A 26680-nucleotide genomic window follows, 5' to 3' on the forward strand; every position below is an offset into this window, starting at 1 on the left:
TACCACTATTTTGATTTACTTCTGTTTGAATTTTTTACCTCAAATTTCTTGTCATTAAGTTCCCATAATAGACCTATTAATTATTTTTTTTAAAAATGCTATATATCCACTCCTTATAATTTGTTCACTGGTGTGGCATTTTTGTATTCTGTCTGATGAGTGTTAGATAATAATATGAAACCTTCACCTTTTTAAGAAAGAAAACAACCAATTTTTCTTTCACATTAAGTATTTCCATCTCTGCTATCCATTTGTAACTCCAGTATGTTTTGCCCATCACAGAACGTCAGATACCAAGCCAACAAGATTAGTTCGGAAGAGACCAGCACCAGAGGACTTCCTAGGGAAAGGGCCCAACAAGAAGATTCTGATGGGAAAGTAGGTGGACCTGTCTATATGCGGGATGTTAACTTGTTTTACATTTTGATGATGTTACTATAAGAACACTACAGTTTTTGTGTTTCTCCAGTTGTTTGTGTTTGGTACGTACATAGATGATGATAGCAAGCCATACCGCATCAGTCTAAAGGGCCTGATGCGTGGATTCATGCAGCTAGTTGAGCTTCCATTTTGTCTTCTCCCAAACCATGGCTTTAGGCTTTGCCATTTTTCCTTGTCATAGAGAACAATTGCTCTTAGAATGAACGAGCTCACATCTAATTGTTGCAAGGTACCATAATCCTTGAATTTCTGTTACCTTCCGGCTAACTATTCATTGTTTTATACTGTGCTTGAATACTTTTAGAAGAACCTAAATGATTTTCATTAAATATGTGCTCATATAGAAAATCTGAATACCAAAAATTAATGAAAGAAGAAAATTAAAATTTGTTCTAGCACACAAAAACCCACCATTTAAGCATTTTTGTAGTTTTAAGGCATATAAGAATAGTGCCCATAAAAAGTGTATTTATTTATGTGTCTGTCTCTTTTGTAGTGAGGAGTTAACAAGGCTTTGGAATCTCTGTCCTGATAATATGGAAGCCTGTAAATCAGAGACAAGGCAAGTTTAAAATGTTCACACAAAGTGTGGCTTTTCTGAAATGTTAAGTAGAGTAGAATGGAGCCTTTTGACAGCTATAAGGAGAGCTCAAAAGAAATATAAAAGTTTACTGTGGGTGACTTCACCACAGCGGAATATGGCTTCCCACATAAAACACCTGGAAGTGCTGATAAATAATTTTAGAAATCATTAAGAGAATAAGGATTCACAAAAGAGGGAACTAAAACCAAAATATGAACTAATGTTGTGGCTACTTCTAGCTGGGAAGCAATGCAGATGATTCCCACTTTGGGAACCAGGGAACTTGGGTTTTGACAGCCATAAAAACAGAAGTCCTGGCCTTTGGGCCTGCACAAATCTGTAACTGAGCTTCCCCTGGATAAAGCTGAGGCCCTTAAAGCACTACACTGTATCTGTAAAAGAAGAGTGAGAAATGGAGGGACTTGCTCTGTGGTGCAGGAATCCAGGAAACCTGTTCGTGTCTACTTGAGATGCGGGTGAGAAAGTATTCCCTGAGAAATTATACCCACAGGTCTGTTGTCACACAGTCTTAGTTTAAATTTATGCTACCAGCAGTAACTAAAGCTAAGGGAGTAAACTAAAAAGTCCCAGACTGATGACCTGGAGGTCATACGTTTAACTTAAGCCACCCATATATCATACAGATGAAAGTCTGTAAGTTCCCCATCAAAACTTAACAAAACATCAAAGGAAATGATTTACCATGAGTAAGAATCAGCAGATAGAATAAGCAACGTAAGTTAGACAGCCACTGAGATGATAAAACCATCAGATACAGGCTTAAAATAAATATATTTAAGATAAAGACATAAGGAATTGAAAATAGAAAGGAACACAATATGCAGAAAGGACGTGAATTTAAAAAAACAAATAGTACTTCTAGCAATAAGAAAATATAATCATTGAAATTACAAAACTTAATAGGCAGGCAGGTAAAAATAGCAGACTAGACACAGGTGAAATAAGAGCTAATGATTAAGAAATTACCTAGACAACAGTATAGAGGGATCAAGAGTTAGAATATATGATAGAGTAAGTCAACCACAGAGTGAGGAGATCCAACAAACATGTTAATAGGAGGAAACAGCAGAGGTTGGGAAAGAGGCAATAATCAAGGAGATGGTGACAGAAGTGTTCAGAACTGAGAACAGGCATAAATTCTTAGGCTCAAGAAGGACATGTCTTAAGTAGATAAACAGAATAAATCCCTAAGTATTCATTCACACTGTAATAAAGTCACCAGAGGAAAAAACCATACCACCCGCAAAAGAGCAAAACAGACTGATGGGAGACTTCAAGAACAAGAGAAACCAAAAAACATTGGGAAGCTAGCTTCAGAGTATTCAAAGGCGTCGACCCAGAATTTGTAACAGGTTCAGCAGTGGGTCAAGAGTAATTGAGAAAGTTACTTTCTCACTAAAACTATGAGAATCTATCATCATCAGTCCTTACTAACAAAGCTGTCGGGAAGAAATTAAACCCAGGGAAATGTCAGGAAACAATTAAACCTTAATGATTACGTTGCAAGAAAGACTGCTGTGCAGAGTGGTGAAAATGAATAAATCTCAGAAGAATTCAGGGTTGGGGTTATTTAAAAAATAAGATAAAACTAACATACTTGATAAAAGTGACATGTAATACAAGGAGTGATTAGGGTTAAAGGATGTTAACAGATGATAGAGATAATGAATAACTAGACTCAAGCAAAGCATGCCTGCTAAGTGTATAAAGGAAATAGACTTTCAAACAAGTTGGGGGGAGAAGGAAATAGAGAAAATTCAAGCAATCAAAAGATAGCAGAGGAGGAAAAAAGCACATAGGGAACAAGTAATCGTGTAAAATAATATAGTAACAATACATGCAGATACATAGTGACAATACATGTAAACAGACTTTCTGGTTCACATACAGAATTTAGAAGTCCATCTACATGTTGCCTTTAAGGAACAGAAAATAAGGATATGTTAAAGTTGTAACAGTAAGATGTACAAGGCAGTTATATTGCTATCAGAAGAGTCTTAAAGACAGTGCATTATTAAAAATATAGTCATTGCGTAAAGCCAGAATTTTATTTCTGAAAACACACTGAAGAAAGATGCAATTAAAAACCATGCTGATAGGTTAACTATCTAAAACAAGCTCAAAGTGAAACTCCTGAAATCTCAATATTACCAGTTTTGGTTTAATTCATTCTAGTTGAAAGGAAAACGTACATGGATGTAGACGTGATTTGGAAATTTCTGCTTATGGTGAAATTCTTGCTATTAAACCCCTGGTTGCTTTGTAGCTAGTAACACCATCATAAGGCAGTGTATAACGCACTGCGTGGTGTACAGTATACAATAGGGTGGGATCCCTTACTGCCCACTCTATCTCCTTTGAGAAGTTTGGTTTTGAGTCACTGACCTCCTTAAAAGTCTGAGTTCCTAAGTGATCTAATAGAATTCAAGTGTGAGTGATGTTATAATCTTTTTCTGCCACCATTTTGTGAGTATTTATTCCTAAGAACATTCATGATCCTCACTAGTTATCTTTAACACCCAGGGAATACATGCCCACTTTGGAGGAATTCTTTGAAGAAGCCATTGAGCAGGCAGACCCTGAAAACATGGTTGAAAATGAATATAAGTAAGTATTGTTTCTCATGAGCTAAACAGTTGTAAGGTTTCCTCTTAGGTGAGTTTTACATACCCACTTCACATGACTGCACATCTGATTTCAGTGACATTCCGGCTAACAAGCATGACTCAGAATCATGCTTATTTCACACAGAAAAATCCCCCTTGAGCCTCCATCTCCCTCCAGCTGTCACTGCTTCTCCATTCTCCTTCAGATCACACCATCTCCCAGGAGATGTTGATGGCTCCTGCCTCGTTTCCTCACCTCTGTCCTCCTGTCAGCTCAGGCCTGCAGGGCCGGCGCCCGCACTCCCCAGTAATGGCCCTTGATGAGGTCACCTGGCCTTCATCCGACTCCTCAGGAGCATTCTCCAGTTGCTCTCTCCCTCCTCAGATAGTATTTCCTTCTGACATCCATCAGGCTGCACTCTCCTACTGTTTTTCCTTTTGCCTCTCTTCATCTCAGCTCCCATTGCTGGCTGCCCTCCTCTGCCTAACTCTCAAATTGTAATTTCAGTTCTGGGTCTCAGCCTCTTCATCATCTAGATCTCAGCCTGCACAAAGCCCCATGGCTTCACACAGGCATTATGTTGTCATGATTGCAGGGCAGGCCCTCCTGTCAGACTGCCTGCATTCTAATCCCAGGACTCTACCACTCACTGGCAAGGGCTGATTTAACCCTCTGCTTGTTTCCTCATCTGTCAGATAGGGTTTTTCTGAGGATTAAGGATGGTTCACTTTGAACGTGCATGAGTACTGTGACTAGAGCGACCTTGTGACTAGTTATGATTTACAGTTGGTGTGACCTCTTAGTGACTCAGTTCTGTGCATCTGCCAGTGATCTTTAAATTCACAAGTCAGATCTCCCACCTAAAATCTTTTAGTGATTGCCTGTTAAAAAACTTCAGACTCCTTACTGGGGCCTAAAAGACCTCTTTGATCTAGCTCATATCTACATCTTCAACCATATCTCCTCCTCTGCTCAATTTCTCTCTGCTGTTACCCACCCTAGCCATGGTTTTGTTCTTCAACTCAAAGGTCTTTCTACCTCAGGACCTTTGCACTTGCTGTTCCATTTGCTTGAAATTTCCCCCAAAATATTCCCATGGCTTACTCACTTACTTCAGCTCTCATCTCAAACTGCCTTAGAGCTGTTTTCCCTGGCCAAGAAGCTCCATTCCTTTCCCTCCATAATGCAGTCATTTTATTTCACAGCACATTCACCATCTGAAATTCTGATTTCTTGTGTTTTTCTCATCTTTCCCACTGACACATATGGTCTTGTGAGCTTATCACTAATAATGCCTTTTGCCATCATATTCCACATTTAGGATGTCAAGATACTCCCTCTTAAGCACCTACCTCTAAGATAGAAACTGCTTTCACTTAGGCAGAAAGATAATTTATTGAAGTTCTCGTCAATAGCACAGCCAGGACAATCACCCTGAGCTCGAAGCTGCAGCGTTTAGTGCTCCAACTTTCAGGTGTCCTGTGTCTCCGTGACTCCTGCATGCCCAGTGCAACATGGATTCACTGAATGAATGAGTGTGGATGTACATTATTCAGTAAGATGAGGTAGAATCATCTTTAAAAGTGATAGTTCTCTAAGATCGGCTTAAAAACTTGAGGTATGGGTCTCTGGACAAAGTGTGTGACTGACGTGGAATTTTGAAAATGCTTAAAAGATTCAAATTCTTTAAACAGAAATGTGTCAGATACAGGCTCGTAGCTATTTGGGCAAAGCCTCGTAGCATGGCCTTCACTTGGCCAGAGTGTCCACTGCCTCAGGGCACCCTCGCAGGTGCCAGCTTGCCTCAGAGGTGAGATGACTAAATCAGGGTGCTACTCTAGGAACTTGGGGAACTCCCAAATGACTTGCACATCTCATAAATGGAGTAAATTTATTCTCTGGGTTCTTCTGAAGCTTGCCTGTCTATGGAACACTGTCTTTAGAATTTAGGGGTTTTCTCGGCTTACTGGGCGCTGCCGGCTTGCCTTGTTTCATTAGGGAACAGGTCACAAATTGTATCTTGGCACCACTCTTAGCATATTGGCGATTCAACATCTTCCGTTTAGTTCTGGAGCCATTTTTATTCATTGAGGTTGGTATTGAACAAATTAAGTTTAGATGTTACATAAATCGAAAACCAAATATTAACATGACCAGAATCTAGTTGAATTTATAAAATACTCTGAAACTCACACCGGGAAGGCAGGTGACTTGCTGGGATGTGTATCAACTCACTGAACACAGTGAGCCTGTCACAAATTTTCTCTAAGTAACTAAGTGGATGATTCCTGTCCTACACATACCACATCTAAAGGGCTGGACACATACTTCTTGAGCTTTTAAAATTAAGTAAAATGCATGTAAACTTTGACAATGTGTTTGAGGCATGTACCTTGCCTCTTCAGACTCTGTTAGCTCCTATTTTTTTTATATGTAAGTGAACTGCATGCTGGATTCTTGGGAAGACTCATCAGAATGAAAAGAATGGTGCCTTTGGCCACTCGGACCTAAGTACAGAATTTCACATAGTGAATTACATTAACTACAAGGGAATAGAAATTTAAAAAACTAAATTACAAGACTGGCATCTCTTTTTATAGAGTTGTGAACAATTCAAATTATGGCTGGAGAGCCCTGAGACTGTTAGCAAGGAGAAGCCCTCACTTCTTCCAGCCAACCAACCAGCAGTTTAAAAGTTTGCCAGAGTATCTTGAAAACATGGTAATAAAGCTAGCCAAGGAATTACCAGTAAGTAACATAATTTTTCTCATATCCTTTAGTTGGCAGGATCTTTGAATTCAGCGTCTCGCTCCAACAGCAATAGCTGTTTCAGAGTTTATCATGTGGAAATAAGATGGTGATACCAAACCACCGGCCCCCACCCCATTTTAGAATAGGAGGAAAAATACATTTGAGTATATATTTATAAGATGTATAAAATTGGGAAAGTAACATTCATTTTTTATACCGCATGTCATTTAAGTTCACAATGCCTTGGGTCACCTATTATCCACCTGTAAACTCAGACATGCGTTTTTCCTGTTTGCCAATACATTGTGCTGCCTTTCATCTACAGGGTCTAATGGGTAGCAGTAGGCAGCTTGGCCTCTACTATGTTCTTTTTCCCATGTAGGCTTTCTCACTGTTAGTACCACAATATGGTCATACTGTAATACTGTGTACATAAAACCTACCCAGTTTTTAAGGATACGGTTACTCCTGCAGTCTTCCCTAGACCATTGTTACTCTATGCTACGTATTTGCCAATCACCCAGTTTACTGGCAAATACCTCTGTTGTTCCCATTACAGCTGTCTCACCAATACATATTATATTGTCTCCCTTCTTCCAGAGAGAGTCTCAGGACTCCCTGTCCTTCGTGATTCTTACCTGATGTTCACACTTAATACTCTCAAGGGTAATGTTCAGGGCCCTTACCTTGGAATCTCACAACCATTCTTACCTAGACAAAAAGTATCTCCTGTTACCTTATTTTAGAAGTTGATATTCTTTTAAACATTCTTCTTACTCATTTTAGCCGCCTTCTGAAGAAATAAAAACAGGTGAGGATGAAGATGAGGAAGATAATGATGCTTTACTGAAGGAAAATGAAAGTAAGAATTGAATTTTCTTGGCTATCTTACAAAATTGGAAAAGATTGGGGTTCTTTGTTGAGAGGTATGTTACTTAATTTGATCTACTTCTCAACTACCATTTATCTCAGCTCTGTTTCTTACAGTAGTGAGGAATGCTAGAAAATAAATTTTATAATACCTTTTATACAATTTGGAAGTGATGGCAAGGAAGGTACTTACATTTGAAGGTGACTCATACCTCTGTTACTTCTTGTGGGGGATAAGGGGGGCCAGCCAGTTTCAGGGGAAGCCTTCATCATTATACAGTAAATGCAACAGCTTTAGTAGCTTCATTGACTTCCTAATAATCATGATTTTAAGAATGATATTTAGCCCATGGGAAATTTTAAAAGGACTGTTCTACTTTTAAAATAAAGCTTGTTAAAGGTGCTATCTCAGTGGCCCCAAATCTTCCCAGTTCTGTATACTTTGGATTGTACATGTCCTGTACTTTGTACATTAATTTACATTCCTGTGTTTTCTAGGTCCTGATGCTCGGAGAGACAAACCTATAACAGGAGAACAAATAGAGGTATTTGCCAGCAAACTGGGTGAACAGTGGAAGATTCTGGCTCCCTACTTGGAAATGAAAGACTCGGAAATTAGACAGATTGAGTGTGATAGTGAAGACATGAAGATGAGAGCTAAGCAGCTACTAATTGCCTGGCAAGACCAAGAGGGAGTCCATGCAACACCTGAGACTCTGATTACTGCACTGAATAAGTCTGGATTAGGTGACCTTGCAGAAAGTCTAACTAATGACAGTGAGACAAATAGTTAGCTTGCATGCTTGCTTTTTCTTTTTTATTAAAATTGTAAGATTTTGTTACCAAGCAGCATTTGATAAGAGGTCCACTGGTTTTGGTCAATAAACATTTATATAACAGTTGTACAGTTAGCTGGTGCTCCCAGAACAACAGAACACATGATGGCTCTTGATAACTGACCTCAGGATTTGGGACGAGGGAGGGAACAGGCTATGAAACAGCCAAAATAGTGTGACCTCAAGATCACATATTTTTGCTAAGTAAATGTATTTAATGAATTCAAGAAGCAATACTTAGGGGCATGGTGTCTCCTAAAATAGTCAGTTTCCTAAATACCTTTAGTAGTTAGAAAATTTAACCTGCTATTCTCAAAATCCCAGAATAAGACTAAATCCACGACTATTCTAGTCTCATTTATGCTTTTAAGCAGAGGGTCAGCAAACAGTGGTCCAACCACCACCTGTTTTTTCTAAGTAAAATTTTATTGGCATACAGCCATGCTGATGTAAGTATTGTCTGGCTCCTTTCGTATTATAAGGGCAAAGTTAAGTAGTTGCAACCAAGACTTCATGGCCTGCAAAGCTTAAAGTATTTACTACCTGACCCATTTCAGAAAATATTTGCTGACCCCCAACTTAAAAAGAAATGAGTGAAGTCAAACACCTCGTTCTTTCAAGCCTTACAAAAATTATTTAACCTCTCAAGTCCTTAAAATAGGAATGTATACCTCAGGAATTAAGCTCCAATAAGATGTAGGTGAAAGCACCCTAGAACCAGCACAGCAGTATGTAGGACAGCTGGAGATGATAGGACCATCTACTCTGCCCTTCCCACATCACTGCCAGTTAGGGCTGTCAGATGAGTAGGTCTTCACTGTTTTGAATCCTGAATAAGGGCTTAACTCCACTAGCTAGTCCACTAGCTACAGCACAGCTCTAAAGAGCAAGAGGGCCTCAGTGCAAGAGGCTCAGTGAATAAGGCGCACACGGGAACAAGACATTTTCTTGCCTATTTGCCTTTTTCAAAGACTTTATATGCAAGGCTGCATACTAAAACAAACAACCATTGTTTTAGTTTAAAACAACACTGGTGTAAGTCCAATTTCTTTTATACTTAAGAAAATCTTTGGAATCCTTTTTTAATCACATAATGAAATCAAGTTTTTTTTTTATGACAAGGAATTACACTTTCCTACCTCACCTAACCTGGTAGCTACAGCATCCTGCAAATCATAAAGTCTGAATTCTACTCACTAAATTTATGTCCTCAACATTATTCAGACCAAGATAATGACTGACTATAAAAAGAAACTTGGAATGGGTGAGAAGGGAGGGATAAGGGCGGGGGAAAAATAAAAGGGGTATTAAGATTAGCATGTATAATTAGCAATGTAGGGGGGGCATGGGGAGAGCTGTGCAACACACAGAAGACAAGCAGTGATTCTACAGCATCTTCTACGCTGATGGACAGTGACTGTAATGGGGTGTGTTGGGGGACTTGATGAAGGGGGCAGCCTAGCAAACAATGTTCTTCATGTAATTGTAGATTAATGATAACAACAAAAAGAAACTTGCAAAGTTAAACCATCATACCAATAGATAAATGAATCATCACAATTATATGGTCTTCCCATTCTATTCTGCATCCTCCAGCAAGGCAAAGGGAGATTGCCAATAATTAAAAGTTTAGCTAAGGAAGGTATTTACAAGTAAATTTCCCCAATGTTCTCAGATTATATCACAGCTTAAACTTGAAAATGGCCGTTGTCTAGGAATCTAATCATCTGTGCTGTGCTCTGCAGAGCATTAAAACAGCCTAAGCAAAGATAGATTTCACGTTAATCCCCAAAGCTTTATTACAAGTATCTAGCCCAAAGAAAATCAGAGACAAATTAGCTTAAATCCTCCTTTCTGCAGCAATCAAGGCTCCTGAAACAAAGATGAGGAACTAGAATGTAAGAAATCTACATTGCTGAAATACCTCACTCTGTTGGTTATTTTCACCATCATCTTAAAAATCATTGTCTTGAGACAGATGTTAACATTTGGGGCACTGACAGGACAGGAAGAACAACTGAGCCAAGTAACAGATCTGCCTGACACTGCATTTAGCATCCAAAGAATGCTGTTACTTTTACAACTTTGTATTTAAATAATATAATGTGAGCAAAGATAACACTTTTAAATGGATGCTTAATAAGCAGAGTAAAGCTGACAATCAGCAGTAACTGTATAGTATTAAACATACCTAAACTTCAGCCAAGCTCCAACACTCAATAGACAAAAGACTTGAGGTCAAAAGCTGTTGATTCCCTCTTTTTTTTTTTTATTAAATATCCTCATCTTCTAAAAATAAGCAGCCAGAGCTTGTCAACATTTTTTAAGGCTGATTACTTACAAAACCATTGCAAAGTTAAATGTACAAACCATAGTACATCAGAGACACAGTAATAAATGCATAATCAAATGTACTATTGATCACAATTTATTTTAAAATCATGAAAAGCCAGCAACAGTCAGGCTGGACAAATACTTGATTGTACCCATGTTTCCATGGGATGTCAACAGCAGCACTGAGTTTACACAATGAGCAACCCTTCCTTTCCACCTTCCTGGCAAAATTTTTGTTAGATAAGGCAAAGGATGGGCAGCTACTGAATCACCGGTGGTTTGAACCATGCAAGAACAACAAATGATGGAGTACTAGGTGTGGAATAAACATTTGATTGCTGAGTCCTGGGCTGAAAAAGGCAGGGAGAAAAATTATCACAGAAGGTTAACAGTTGAAAAGCATTTCAACTCAGAATTTTGAAAAATACATACAAGAAATAATAAGCTTTTGAAAAATGTCTTCCTGCCACCTCTATACAGGGCAGCACAGTCCAAACACAATTTTCTCTTTGCTATGATTTTCTGTTGGTTGATAACATCGAGTGGTCTCCTTCCACCCTTTTTTCCACACATGAGGGGAAACACATAAAGCCACCTAACATCTTCCTCTAAAGCTCAGATTATGGTCAACAAGTAACATTTATTTCACACCTAAGCATAAATAGCTAAAATGAAGATTACTGTTCACTTTCCTCTTGAATTATTTCAACTCTGCGAGGCCCATACAGAAGAACATAAGCTATGTGCCAGTCTCCACCACCAGAAAGCCGCAAGATATCCTCTGGTGTCACGATGCTGACCTTATCATCATCAAACTTAATCCATTCATCTGAAGAAAGAAGAAAATGAAATTATTTTACAAAACTTCTTCAGAGTTCCATTCCAAGTCATTTTATGCACAGCAGTATTCCATCTGCCATACCAACAGTTCTCAAAAAGTGGAGTCCAGAGACTACTCAGGTTAAGACCATTTCAGGGGTTCCATGAAGGTTACATTTTCATAACACTACTAAAGCATTATTTGCTTTTTCCTCATTCTCAAGTGTGCTTTGGAATGTTCCAGAGGCTGCACAATATGTCATAAAGCAACACTGCAAAACAGCAGATTCAGCTACCTCCTATGAAGTCAGACAAAACAGACTTACAAAAATGTAAATACCATTTCTTGCTAATTTTTGTTATGGAAATATTTTTATTTTTAAAGTGTTATTTATATTAATATGTAATGAATTTATTATGGCCAGTTTTAAATGAACTAATAATTTCTTAGTGTTTATTTCAATTATAGTAAATATTAAGAGAGAGAATCCTCATAAACAAGAGCCCTTTGGTGTCCTCAATAATTAAGAATGTAAAGGGTTTGAGACCAAAAAGTTTGAGAACCACTATGATAAAAAATTTATACTTAACAGTTAACATACTATGTATGTAACAACTGAAAAACAGAGAATGGATTTACCTTGTTTCCTTTTCACCCATGATACATAATGACCTGAAGAGCTAGACCTTCCCTGGTGTGTTAGCACAGCTTGTAAATCATAGTATCCACAATTATTGGAGCCAATGTCTAAAGGAAGATGTAAATTCAGTAATATTAAACAATGAACAGATATGCTTTCTTTAGCTATTAACAAGAACAACTCTGAAGTTTAGCCTAGAGAAGAACTACTCTTATTAGCACAATTTAGTAAGATACTTTTCCAAAGCAACCCTTCCTTTCCACCTTCCTGGCAAAATTTTTGTTAGATAAGGCATGAAACTGCATGAAAAATGTTTATAGGAGGATAATACCATCATATGGATTTTTAATGTATGTCATATTAAGGTAAATAATACTTCAAGAAACCTGACCTTTTTTAAAGCATGATATCTGAAAAAACAGGTAAGTGACAAGATAGTAATTTTATCTTAAAAACCACACAACTGAAATGAAGATTTCACTTACCATCAGCAAAAGAAAATGGCTCATACTTAATTTCTTTCTGGGGACTACTCTTTTTGTCACTCTGGGGAGAAAAACAAATTTTAAATACAATACTGAAAATTAAATTTGCATTCTCAATGAGTATTCACTTCCACAAGTATTAATGCAAAGCACTGAGAAAAAACACAAAACATGGTCTGCCTTATGAGTTACTAAAGTGATAGAACTAGAGTTAACATAAAACTGTAAACTCAAGTTCCTACAGTTTAACGATATACAATCTTGTATGTATAGTAACAGACCCCCTGATTATGGGACTAACTTTAAACTACTAAAGCTAGAGCGTATCAGTGAATAACTGCAGTACAGATAAATAGTGCTTTAGGGCAGAAAAGGAAAACCCAATTCCGCAATTTTACAAAAACACTATCAAACCACATACATAAAAACAAAAAAAAAGAACTGCCTCAATAAAACAATTTGAATTACTGCAACTAATGCTAAATCTAAGCCAAGGCCACCTGCCACTTTAGCCCAAGTGAACTGAAGTATTTTACTTAGCAAATACCCACATTTAAAGAGGCATGACTTACTACTTTAGAGAAGGACCTTTAGTGGGAGCTCCCTGCCTCAACCCATTTCAGTATTTAATGCAAAAAATTAAACAACTTATCTGGGCATATGGACAATGGTAATGACAGTCCAAGCAGTTTAAAGACAGCTGGAGTGACAAGTCAATGATCCAACAACAAAAAATGGCAATTAGGCAAACCATTCTTTTATGTGTGTTTATAAAATATGTGTGTGTGTATATGAATATAATGTAATACCAACAGCAAACACAAAAAATACTATACAAAAGAAAAGATTAAAAGCCCCTATAGGTAAATCACACGAGAATTCTTCAAGTTCAAGTAACCAAAAGAAAAAAAAGAAATGAAAAATATAACAGCAGCAAAATATAGGGAGGGAATAAAGATAGCGGAGTAGGAAGGCAAGCCAAGAACCTCCTACACACACGTCAAGGAGCAACTACAGGAAATGTAACTAACTGAAGACTGCAGAACAGACCACCTACACCTGGCAAAGAGAAGACCACACTGAAAATGGCGGAGTGGCAGAGCCCTGATGCAGCAGGACCCAGACCCTTCCCCTATCCCAGCCCAAAGGCAGAGGAAGAGGAAGTGAGCAGAAAGGGAATAGGTGCACAGGAATTCTACATGCCTGGCCCTGGAGATGTGCTCTAAAAACACAAATCCATACTGGATCGGGCTATGGTGATTAGCGGGGCTGGACACAGGGAGTTGGAACACTGGGAGGCTGAGACTCCGGCCGCTTGTAGAGGACAGGCACATTCTGGAGGACCCAAAACAGGGGTGGCATTTAGAAAGATTTGCCAGCACCAGGAGTACCAGAGGGGTGAGGGATTGAGCTCTCTCCACAGGAGAAAGGAAAGGTGGAAGACACTTCCCCAGCCCTTCCTTGGCCCAACAGGTTGGACACTCATGGGCACACCAACTGCTCCAGGCCCCTCATTGGAAGCTCAGCCCTGAGGCACATTCCTGCACACTGTTCACTCCACCAAGCAGCATCAGACTTTGCTCCCCAGCATGTAGAGGGGCACTTTCCCAGCTTTCTAAACCTTGTCTCAGCTCAACTGGGGAGACGCCTACAAGAGCCAGCTGGCAGCACTCCTTCCTCCTCCTTCCTTCATGGCAGGTGACCAAGTCCAGTGCCCTCCACCCACACACCTTGCAGCCACATGCCCCCATACCCTGCTGCCCAGCACCCACCTCAGATCTACGTAACTGCCCCACACACCCTGTTAGCCCAGCAGCTTGCACTATTGCTGCAGGGCAGAGGGCACCCTGCCCTAATAATCCCAGAAGTGCTGCTGCGATACTCACAAGGGCCAGCTGAGGTGATCTGCCTCCTGCAGCAGACTAAGATACCAGTACTGGCAGACAGAAACGCAGCCCTCACACTGTCCACCAACAGCAACTAGGTCTCCATGGCAAAGGAGAACCAGGCACTAGAGAAGAAAGAGGAGTTTTGGGGCACCACAAGACGCCTTCTAAATAAAGCCATTACTTTCTAGACCAGGAGGCATAGCAGATTCACTTAACAGACCAAAGGAAGAAACAGAAACCCTGACAAAATGAGGCAGAGGAATATGTTCCAAACACAACTACAGTACAGCACACCAGAGAGAGGGTAAATGAAATGAAGATCACCAATCTTCTTCCCAAAGACTTCAAAGTAATAGTCATAGATGTGCTCACTGATAGAAGGAAAAGTACTTAAGATCTCAGGGAGGACTTCAGAGAAAAGAAGAGCTGAAAAAGAGCCACTCAGCTAAAGAATACAGTAACTGAAATGAAATATACAGTGTAGGGAATGAACAATGGAATACAGCAAGTAAAGGAGACCATCCATGAGATGGAAATTACAGAACAGGAAAAAAAAAGCTAAGGAACAGAGAAAAAAAGAGTTTCTACAAACAAAAGGATGTTAAGAGAGCTGTGTGACAACTCCAAATGAAAGAATATTCACAAAACAGAGGAACCAGAAGAAGAGAAAGACAAAGGGACAGAACGTCTCTTTGAGGAAGTAATTGTTGAAAACTTCCCCAATCTGCCGAACACCCAATCTGGGGAAGTAGACAGGTCATTGAAGCACAGAGAATTCCTAACAAAAGGAACCCCAGGAAGACAACAAGAAATATAATTAAAATGACAAAGATTGAACCTCACTGGAAGACTGCAGTGCCACTTTCAGCCTTGTTCTGTGACCAGATAACGAAACAGAGGATAGAGAGATTAAAGATGGTGGTGTGAGAGATGAGACAGAGGCCTCCTCCCAAAACAACATACAATATGAAAATATAATGCATACAACTAATCAAAAGAGCAACAGGAAAGAAGGCTGCACCAGACTGCATATACCTGGAGAAGAGAACAGGCCTCATGAAACAGGGTAACATACCAAAAGCCATGATCTGGTGAGACCCAAGCCCTTCCACCACCCCAGCTCACCAGCGGGAGGAAGAGAAATGGAGCAGGGAGTGGAGGCCTAGGACTGCCGAACACCCAGCCCTGGAGATCTGCTCTGGGAGCACGAACATACATTGCATGGTGCTCTGGAGATTAGTGGGGTTGGAAAGCTAAGACAGGCGGACTACCTGGAGATACTGAGATTTCAGCCACTTGTGGAAATCGGATCCACATCCAGCTGCTCTGGGACAAAAGAAAGGTGGGCAGTCTGAGAGATTTTCTAACAGCAAGAGAGCTGCTAAAGGGGCCAGGATGGCACAGAGCTTACTACTCAGGACAAAGGACAGGTGGACAAAATTGTCTGGGTGCATACTGCCCAGCACATTGGGAACTTTCAGGAGCTTCACACACTCGATCCCCCTGGCTGACTATGCAGCTCTAAGACCCCCACCCTCACCATGACACATACTCTGCTGTGCCTTCCTCCCTAACAGCCTGCACCAGCTTGCACACCACCAGCACCTTCTCTGACATCAGGCCAGCCAGACGGAAGCCCCAACTATGACAGCTACAAACGGAAAGCATAGAGGCTTACACCTGTGTACTCGGCCCAGTAGTTCTGGCAGTGAAGACAGGCGTAGCAGCTGGGAAGCAGGACACAGCTCTCTCCGCCCCCCCGGCATCAGCAGCACTACCCCATGACCACCAACATCACTCAAGGGGCTGAGCAACTCCAGAAACTGGAGCTTCTGGGCACTAGAGAGCACTACATACAAATAGGAAATGTCAAAGAAACCTGGTTCAAATGAAAATCCCACAAACAACAGTAAAAGGGTCAAGTGAATCTGAACTCATCGATTTCCTGAAATATTTCAAAATAAAAATCATAAACATGCTCATGGAGGTACAGAAAAATACTAAAGAACTCAGGGAAGAATTTGGGATAGAGATTCAATTATTATGAAATACAGTATCAACAATGAAACATACACTGGAGGGATTTAAAAGCAGATTGTACTGGAGGAGATGGTAAATGGAATAGAAATTATAAAAGAGGAATACAAAGAAGCTGAGGCACAGAAAGATAAAAAGGATCTCTAGGAATGAAAGAATATTGAGACAACTGTGTGGCCAATGCAAACAGAACAATATTCACATTATAGGAGTACCAGAAGAAGAGAGAGAAAAAGGTATAGAAAGTGTCTGTGAAGAAATAATTACTGAAAACCTCCCAAATATAGGGAAGGAGACAGTCTCTCAAGCCATAGAGCTGCACAGATCTCCCAACAAAAGGGATCCAAGGAAGACAACACCAAGACATATAATTATGAAAATGGAAAAGATCAACAACAAAAGGACAGACTATTAAAAGCAGCTAGAGAGAGAAAAAAGATCACATACAAAAGAAAACCCATCAGGCTATCATCAGACTTCTGCTCTTATCATCAACAGAAACCTTACAGGCAAGAAGGGAGTGGCATGATATATTTAATGCAATAAAGCAGAAGGCCCTTGAACCAAAAATACTCTACCCGGAAAGATTAACAGTGAAATTTGAAGGAGAGATAAAATAATTTCCAGATAAGCAAAAGTTGAGGAAATTTACCTCCCACAAACTGCCTCTACAGTGTATATTGGAGGGACTGCTATAGATACAAGTGTTTCTAAGACTAAATAGTTGTCATAAGAGGAAATAAAACCATGCTAAAGAAAGTAGAACAATTAATTACTATGCAGATGAAAAATTAAATCAACTATCCCCAAAGTCAGTCAAGGGATAGACAAACAGTAGAGTATGATACCTAATACATAAAGAAAGGAGGAGGAAGAAAAAGGAGGGAAAAAAAAAGAGAACCTTTAGGTTGTATTTGTAATAGCATCCCAAGTAAGTTGTTAGACTGTTAGATTACCATTGAACCTTTGGTGGTAACCATGAATCTAAAGCCTGCAATGGCAACAAGCACATACCTATCGATAATCACCCTAAATGTAAACAGTCTAAAAGCACCAATCAAAAGACATAGAGTCACTGAATGGAAAAAAAACAAAACTGTCTACATGTTGCCTACAAGAGACTTACTTAAAACCCAAAGACATACACAGACTGAAAGTGAAGGGATGGAAAAAGATTATTTCAAGCAACTAATATGGAGAAAAAAGCAGGAGTTGCAGTACTTGCATTAGACAAAATAGACTTCAAAACAAAGAAAGTAAAAAAGAGACAAAGAAGGATATTATATAATGATAAAGGGGTCAGTCCAACAAGAGGATATAACCATTATAAATATCTATACACCCAACACAGAAGCACCTACTTATGTGAAACAAATATTAACAGAATTAAAAGGGGAAATAGAATGTGATGCATTCATTTTAGGAGACTTCAACACTACACTCACTCCAAAGGACAGATCAATGAGACAGAGAATAACAGATGGACCTAACCAGCATTTACAGAACTCTACACCCAAAAGCAGCAGGATACACATTGTTCTCAAGTGCACATGGAACATTTTCAAGAGTAGATCATATACTAGGCCACAAAAAGAGCCTCGGCAAATTCAAAAAGATTGAAATTGTACCAACCAGATTTTCAGACCACAAAGGTATGAAACTAGAAATAAAATACACAAAGAAAACGAAAAATCCCACAACCACATGGAGGCTTCACAACATGCTCCTAAATAACCAATGGATCAATGACCAAATAAAAACAGAGATCAAGTAATATATGGAGACAAATGACAACAATAACTCAACACCACAAAGTCTGTGAGACACAGCAAATGGAGCGCTAAGACAGAAGTATACAGGCCTACTTCAAGAAAGAAGAACAATCCCTCATGAACAGTCTGAACTCACAATTAACAAGACTAGAAAAAGAAGAACAAGTGAGGCCCAAAGTCAGTAGAATGTGAGACATAATAAACATTAGACCAGAAATAAATAAAATTGAGAAGAAATAAAATGATAGAATCAATGAAAGCAGGAGCTGGTTCTTCGAGAAAATAAACAAAATACATAAGCCCCTAGCCAGACGTATCAAGAAAAAAAGTCTACATTTATAAACAGAATCAGAAATGAAAAAGTAAAATCATGACGGACCCCACAGAAATACAAATAATTATTAGAGAATACTATGAAAAAGTATATGCTAACAAACTGGATTACCTAGAAGGAATTAACAACTTTTCAAAAAATACAACCTTCCAAGGCTGACCCAGAAAGAAACAGAACCGCTGAATGGACCAATTACCAACAATGAAATTGAATTTGTGATCAAAATACTACCTAAGAACAAAAACCCTAGCCAGATAGCTTCACTGGTTAACTTTATCAAACATTTAGTGAAGACCTAATACCCATCCTCCTTAAAGTTTTCCAAAAAGTAGAAGAGAAGGGAATACTTCCACACTCATTCTATGAAGCCAGCATTACTCTAATACCAAAAGCAGGCAAAGACACCACAAAATAAGAAAATTACAGACCAATATCCATGATGAACATAGATGCAAAAATACTCAACAAAATATTAGCAAACCAAATTTAAAAATACATGAAAAAGATCATCCATCAGGATCAAGTAGGATTTATTCCAGGGATGCAAGAATGGTACAAGGTTACAAAATCCATCAACACCAACCATCACATCAACATAAAGGACAAAAATCACATGATTATCTCCAGAGATGCCAAAAAAGCATTCGACAAAATTCAACATCCATTCATGATAAAAACTCTCAATAAAATGGGTATACAGGGGAAGTACCTCAACATAACAAAGGCCATATATGACAAACCCACAGCCAAATTAATACTTGACAGTGAGAAGCTGAAAGTTTTTCCTTTAAGTTTGGGAACAAGATGAGGATGCCCACTCTCCCCACTTTTATTCAACATAGTACTGAAGGTCCTAGTCACGGCAATCAGACAACACAAAGAAATAAAAGCCATCAAGCTTCTAAAGATGAAGTTAAACTGCCACTGTTTGCAGATGAAATAATACTGTATATAAAAAACCCTAAAGAATCCACTCCAAAACTACTAGAATATCTGAATTCAGCAAAGCTGCAAGATACAAAATTAATACACAGAAATCTGTGGCATTCCTGTACACTAATGATGAACTAGCAGAAAGAGAAATCAGGAAATTCAATTCACAATTGCATCAAAAAGAATATCTAGGAATAAACTTAACAAAGGAAGTGAAAGACCTATACTCTGAAAACAACAAGACACTCATGAGAGAAATTAAAGAAGATACCAATAAATGGAAATACATTCCGTGCTAACGGATAGGAAGAATTAATATTGTCAAAATGGCCATCCTGCCTAAAGCAATCTATAGATTCAATGCAATCCTTATCAAAATACCAACAACATTGTTCAACGAACTAGACTAGATATTTCTAAAATTCATATAGAAACACAAAAGACCCCAAAAAGCCAAAGCAATCCTGAGAAGAAGAAAGCTGGGGGGATTATGCTCCCTGACTTCAAGCTCTACTACAAAGCCACAATAATCAAGACAATTTGGTACTGGCATAGGAACAGACTCATAGACCAATGGAACAGACTAGAGAGTCCAGATATAAAACCAAGCATATATGAAAAATTAATATATGATAAAGGAGCCAACGATATACAATGGAGAAAATAACAGGCTTTACAACAACTGGTGTTAGCAAAACTGGACAGCTACATGCAAGAGAATGAAACTGGACTGCCCCATACACAAAAGTAAACTCAAACTGGATCAAAGACCTGAATGTCAGTCATGAAACCATAAAACTCTTAGAAGACAACATAGGCAAAAATCTCCTAAATATAAACATGAGCAACTTTTCCCTGAACACATCTCCTCAGGCAAGGGAAACTAAATCAAAAATGAACAAATGGGACTACATCAAGCTAAAAAGCTTGTGTACAGCAAAGGACACCATCAGCAGAACAAAAAGGCGTCCTACAGTATGGAAGAATATATTTCTAAACGACATATCCAACAAGGGGTTTACATCCAAAATATATAAAGAACTGACACACCTCAACAACCAAAAAGGAAATAACCCAGTTAAAAAATGGGCAGGATATTTTCCAAAGAAGAAATTCAGATGGCCAACAGACACATGGAAAGATGCTCCACATCCCTAATTATCAGGGAAATGTAAATTAAAACCACAATGAGATATCACCTCACACCAATTAGGATGGCCAGCACCGAAAAGAATACCCACAACAAATGCTGGTGAGGATGCTGAGAAAGGGGAACCCTCCTACACTGCTGGTAGGAATGTAAACTAGTTCCACCATTGTGGAAGGCAATATGGAGGTTACTCAAAAAACTAAAAATAGAAATACCATTTGACCTGGGAATTCCACTCCTAGGAATTTACCCAAAGAATAAGTTCTCAGATTCAAAAAGACATATGCACTCCTATGTTTACTGCAGCACTATTTACAGCCAAAATGTGGAAGTAACCTAAGTGTCCATCAGTAGATGAATGGATAAAGAGGTGGTACATATACAAAATGGAATACTACTCAGCCATAAGAAAGAAACAAATCCTACCATTTGCAACAACATGGATGGAGCTGGAGGGTGTTATACTCAGTGAAATAAGCAAGGCGGAGAAAGACAAGTGCCAAATCATTTCCCTCAGTATAACAAAGAAGCAAAACTGAAGGAACAAAACAGCAGTAGACTCACAGACTTGAAGAAGGGACTAGTGGTTACCAAAGGGGAGAAGTATGGGAGGGCAGGTTGGGAGGGAAGGAGATGGGGATTGAGGGGTATTATGTTTAGTACACATGGTATGAGGGGTCACGGGGAAAACAGTGTAGCACAGAGAAGACAAGTAATGATTCTACAGCATCTTACTACACTGATGGACAGTGACTACAATGGAGTATCAGTGGGGACTTGACAGTATGGGTGAATATAGTAACTGCATTGTTCTTTCATGTGGAACCTTAATAAGAACGTATATCAATAATACCTTAATAAAAAATTTAAAAAAAAAAGAAATAGGCGAATCATCAATTTACTTAGTAAAGACTGTTATATAGCTAGGAAGCTATCGATGAACATTATGATAACCACAAAGCCAAAACCTACAATAGATACACACACAAAAAAAAAATCCAAGCATAACAACCAAAGAAAACCATCAACAACAAGAGTGTAAGAGGTAGAAAGGAACAGAGAGGAAGTACAAAAACAACCATAAAATGCTTAATAAAATGGCAGTAAGTACATATCGATAATCACCCTAAATGTAAATGGACTGAATGCACCAATCAAAAGAGACAGGGTAGCAGAATGGGTAAAAAATCAAAACCCGAGAGGGGCGGAAGATGGCGGCGTGAGTAGAGCAGCGGAAATCTCCTCCCAAAACAACATATATCTATGAAAATATAACAAAGACAACCCTTCCTAGAATAAAGACCAGAGGACACAGGACAATATCCAGACCACATCCGCACCTGAGAGAACCCAGCGCCTCGCGAAGGGGGTAAGATACAAGCCCCGGCCCGGCGGGAGCCGAGCGCCCCTCCCCCCAGCTCCCGGCGGGAGAAGAGCAGGCAGAGCGGGAGGGAGACGGAGCCCAGGACTGCCGAACACCCAGCCCCAGCCATCCGGGCCAGAGTGCAGGGCGCTCGATACTAGGAAAACAGGGCAGCAAGAACAGTGAGCAGGCACTGGAGGCTGGGCGCCAGAGGACATAAGAAAAGCACGCAACCATTTTTTTTTTGCTTTTTTGCTGTTTTGTTTTGGCGAGCGCTTTTTGGAAGTCTTAAAGGGATAGGGACCCCAACACTAGGGAAACAGGGCAGAAAGACCGGTGAGCAGAGGCCTGAGGTTGGCACCAGAGAATAAAGAAAAACGAACAACCACCTTTTTTTTTTTTTAATTAAAAACTTTTTTTTTTTTAATTAAAAATTTTTTTTTCTTTTTTTTTTTTTGGTGGTCGTTGTTTTGTTTTGGCGGGTGCTTTTTGGAAGTCTTAAAGGGGCAGGGTGGGTCACTTAATCTAGAGGTAGGGAAACCGGGATCTCTAGGCACCCTAACCCCTGGGCTGCAGGGAGCAGGGAGGCCCCTTACGGAGATAAATAGCCTCCCAGCCGCTCCTGCTCAAACGCGACTCCACCATTTTGGAGTAGCTGCCCGAGCCAGGCCACGCCCACAGCAACAGCAGAGATTAACTCCATAGCAGCCGGGCAGGAAGCAGAAACCCTGTCTGCGTGCAGCTGCGCAGCACAAGCCACTAGAGGCCGCTGTTCTCCCAGGAGAGGAGGGCCACAAACCAACAAGAAAGGAAGTCCTTCCAGCCGTCACTCGTCCCAGTTCTGCAGACTATTCCTATCACCATGAAAAGGCAAAGCTACAGGCAGACAAAGATCACAGAGACAACACCAGAGAAGAGAAGGAGACAGACCTAACCAGTCTTCCTGACAAAGAATTCAAAATAAGAATCATAAACATGCTGACAGAGATGCAGAGAAATACGCAAGAGAAATGGGAGGAAGTCCGGAAGGAGATCACAGATGCCAAAAAGGAGATCGCAGAAATGAAACAAACTCTGGAAGGGTTTACAAGCAGAATGGATAGAATGCAAGAGGCCACTGATGGAATTGAAATCAGAGAACAGGAACCCATAGAAGCTGACATAGAGAGAGACAAAAGGATCTCCAGGAATGAAACAATTATTAAGAGAACTGTGTGACCAATCCAAAAGGAACAATATCCGTATTATAGGGGTCCCAGAAGAAGAAGAGAGAGGAAAAGGGATGGAAAGTATCTTAGAAAAAATAATTGCTGAAAACTTCCCCACTCTGGCGGAGGAAGTAATTGAACAGACCACGGAAATACACAGAACCCCCAACAGAAAGGATCCAAGAAGGGCAAAACCAAGACACATAATAATTAAAATGTCAAAGATCAACGACAAGGAAAGAGTGTTAAAGGCAGCTAGAGAGAAAAAGGTCACCTATAAAGGGAAACCCATCAGGCTAACGTCAGATTTCTCAACAGAAACCCTACAGGCCAGAAGAGAATGGCATGATATATTTAATACAATGAAACAGAAGGGCCTTGAACCAAGGATACTGTATCCAGCACGACTATCATTCAAATATGACGGTGGGATTAAACAATTCCCAGACAAACAAAAGCTGAGGGAATTTGCTTCCCACAAACCACCTCTACAGAACATCTTACAGGGACTGCTCTAGATGGGAGCACTCCTAGAAAGAGCACAGCACAAAACACCCATCATATGAAGAATCGAGGAGGAGGAACAAGAAGGGAGAGAAGAAAAGAATCTCCAGACAGTGTATATAAACAGCTCAATAAGCGAGCTAAGTTAGGCAGTAAGATACTAAAGAGGCTAACCTTGAACCTTTGGAAACCACGAATTTAAAGCCTGCAATGGCAATAAGTACATATCTTTCAATAGTCACCCTAAATGTTAATGGGTTGAATGCACCAATCAAAAGACACAGAGTAACAGAATGGATAAAAAAGCAAGACCCATCTATATGCTGCTTACAAGAAACTTACCTCAAACCCAAAGACATGTACAGACTAAAAGTCAAGGGATGGAAAAACATATTTCAAGCAAACAACAGTGAGAAGAAAGCAGGGGTTGCAGTACTAATATCAGACAAAATAGACTTCAAAACAAAGAAAGTAACAAGAGATAAAGAAGAACACTACATAATGATAAAGGGCTCAGTCCAACAAGAGGATATGACCATTATAAACAAATATGCACCCAATATGGGAGCACCAACATATGTGAAACAAATACTCACAGATTTAAGGAGGAAATAGAATGCAATACATTCATCTGAGACTTTAACACACCACTCACTCCAAAGGATAGATCCACCGGACAGAAAATAAGCAAGGACACAGAGGCACTGAACAACACAGTAGAAAAGATGGACTTAAACAGACATCTATAGAACTCTACACCAAAAAGCAGCAGGATACACATTCTTCTCAAATGCACATGGAACATTATCCAGAATAGACCACATACTAGGCCACAAAAAGAGCCTCAGTAAATTAGAAAAGACAAGTGCTACCCACCAACTTCTCAGACCACAAAGGCATAAAACTAGAAATAAATTGTACAAAGAAAACAAAAAGGCTCACAAACACATGGAGGCTTAACAACATGCTCCTAAATAATCAATGGATCAATGACCAAATTAAAATAGAGATCAAGCAATATATGGAAACAAATGACAACAGCACAAAGCCCCAACTTCTGTGGGTCGCAGCGAAAGCAGTTCTAAGAGGAAAGTATATACAAATCAAGGCCTTTTTAAAGAAGGAAGAACAATCCCAAATGAATAGTCTAAAGTCACAATTATTGCAATTGGAAAAAGAAGAACAAATGAGGCCTAAGGTCAGCAGAAGGAGGGACATAATAAAGATCAGAGAATAAATAAATAATATTGAGAAGAATAAAACAATAGAAAAAAATCAATGAAACCAAGAGCTGGTTCTTTGAGAAAATAAACAAAATAGATAAGCCCCTAGCCAGACTCATTAAGAGAAAAAGAATCTACACAAATCAACAGAATCAGAAACGAGAAAGAAAAAATCACGATGGACCCCACAGAAATATAAAGAATTACTAGAGAATACTATGAGAATTTATATGCTAACAAGCTGGGAAACCTAGAAAAAATGGAAAACTTCCTAGAAAAATACAACCTTCCAAGTCTGACGATGGAAGAAACACAAAATCTAAACAGACCAACTACCAGCAACGAAATTGAAGTGGAAATCAAAAAACTACCCAAGAGTAAAACCCCCGGGCCAGATGGATTTACCATGGAATTTTATCAGACATACAGAGAACACATACTACCCATTCTCCTTAAAGTTTTCCAAAAAATAGAAGAGGAGGGAATACTTCCAAACTCATTGTATGAAGCCAGCATCACTCTAATACCAAAACCAGGCAAAGACCCCACCAAAAAAGAAAATTACAGACCAATATCTCTGATGAACAGAGATGCAAAAATACTCAACAAAATATTAGCAAACCAAATTTAAAAATACATCAAGAGTATCATACACCATGATCAAATGGGATTCATCCCAGGGATGCAAGGATGGTACAACATTTGAATATCCATCAACATCATCCACCACATCAGTAAAAAGAAGGACAAAAACCACATGATTCTCTTCACAGACACTGAAAAAGCACTCGATAAAATTCAACACCCATTCATTATAAAAACCCACAACAAAATGGGTATAGAGGGCAACTAACTCAACATAATAAAGGCCATGTATGATAAACCCATAGACAACATCATACTTAACTGTGAGAAGCTCAAAGCTTTTCCTCTGAGATTGGGAACAAGACAGGGATGCCCACTCTCGCCACTATTATTCAACATAGTACTGGAGGTCCTAGCCACAGCAATCAGACAAAACAAAGAAATTTAAGGAATCCAGATTGGTAAAGAAGAAGTCAAACTGTCACTATTTGCAGATGACATGACATAGAACATAAAAAACCCTAAAGACTCCACTCCAAAACTACTAGAACTAACATCTGAATTCAGCAAAGTTGCAGGATACAAAATTAATACACAGAAATCTGATGCTTTCCTATACACTAATAATGAACTAGCAGAAAGAGAAATCAGGATAACAATTCCATTCACAAATGCATCAAAAAGAATAAAATACCTAGGAATAAACCTAACCAAGGAAGTGAAAGACCTGTACCATGAAAACTACAAAACACTCTTAAGAGAAATTAAAGAGGACATTAACAAACGGAAACTCATCCCATGCTCTTGGCTAGGAAGAATTAATATTGTCAAAATGACCGTCTTGCCTAAAGCAATCTACAGATTCAATGCAATCCCTATCAAAATACCAACAGCATTCTTCAACGAACTGGAACAAATAGTTCTAAAATTCATATGGGAACACCAAAGACCCCGAATAGCCAAAGCAATCCTGAGAAGGAAGAATAAAGCTGGGGTAATTACACTCCCCAATTTCAAGCTCTACTACAAAGCCACAGTAATCAAGACATTTGGTACTGGCACAAGAACAGAGCCACAGACCAGTGGAACAGAACAGAGAGTACAGCTATAAACCCAAGCATGTATCGTCAATTAATATACGATAAAGGAGTCATGGACACACAATGGGGAAATGACAGCCTCTTCAACAGCTGGTGTTGGCAAAACTGGACAGCTACATGTAAGTGAATGAAACTGGATCATTGTCTAACCCCATACACAAAGGTAAATTCGAAATGGATCAAAGACCTGAATG

General features: G+C 39.3%; 2 protein-coding genes across 5 annotated transcripts in view; one reads left to right on the top strand and one right to left on the bottom strand.

Annotated features, from left to right (window-relative positions):
* THOC1 (THO complex subunit 1) overlaps nucleotides 1-8175 on the top strand; it is a 58244-nt gene extending 50069 nt beyond the window's left edge. For 2 of the 3 annotated variants that reach the window (XM_036905810.2, XM_057504074.1), the window contains 6 exons: nucleotides 283-378; nucleotides 938-1003; nucleotides 3569-3652; nucleotides 6253-6400; nucleotides 7190-7265; nucleotides 7772-8175. In XM_036905810.2, the coding sequence (XP_036761705.2) occupies nucleotides 283-378; nucleotides 938-1003; nucleotides 3569-3652; nucleotides 6253-6400; nucleotides 7190-7265; nucleotides 7772-8067 (766 nt within the window). In that variant the 3' untranslated portion in view covers nucleotides 8068-8175. The remainder of the gene's footprint in view (nucleotides 1-282; nucleotides 379-937; nucleotides 1004-3568; nucleotides 3653-6252; nucleotides 6401-7189; nucleotides 7266-7771) is intronic. The other variant, XM_057504073.1, reaches the window with a different exon arrangement.
* Nucleotides 8176-10519: 2344 nt separating this feature from the next.
* Nucleotides 10520-26680, bottom strand: part of USP14 (ubiquitin specific peptidase 14) — an 84479-nt gene continuing 68318 nt past the window's right edge. For both annotated transcript variants that reach the window (XM_036905812.2, XM_036905813.2), the window contains exons 14-16: nucleotides 12389-12449; nucleotides 11903-12010; nucleotides 10520-11272 (exon numbers count right to left, since the gene is read on the bottom strand). In XM_036905812.2, the coding sequence (XP_036761707.1) occupies nucleotides 11121-11272; nucleotides 11903-12010; nucleotides 12389-12449 (321 nt within the window). In that variant the 3' untranslated portion in view covers nucleotides 10520-11120. The remainder of the gene's footprint in view (nucleotides 11273-11902; nucleotides 12011-12388; nucleotides 12450-26680) is intronic.

The sequence above is a fragment of the Manis pentadactyla genome, chromosome 6 (assembly GCF_030020395.1).
Source record: "Manis pentadactyla isolate mManPen7 chromosome 6, mManPen7.hap1, whole genome shotgun sequence".
NCBI lineage: Eukaryota > Metazoa > Chordata > Mammalia > Pholidota > Manidae > Manis > Manis pentadactyla.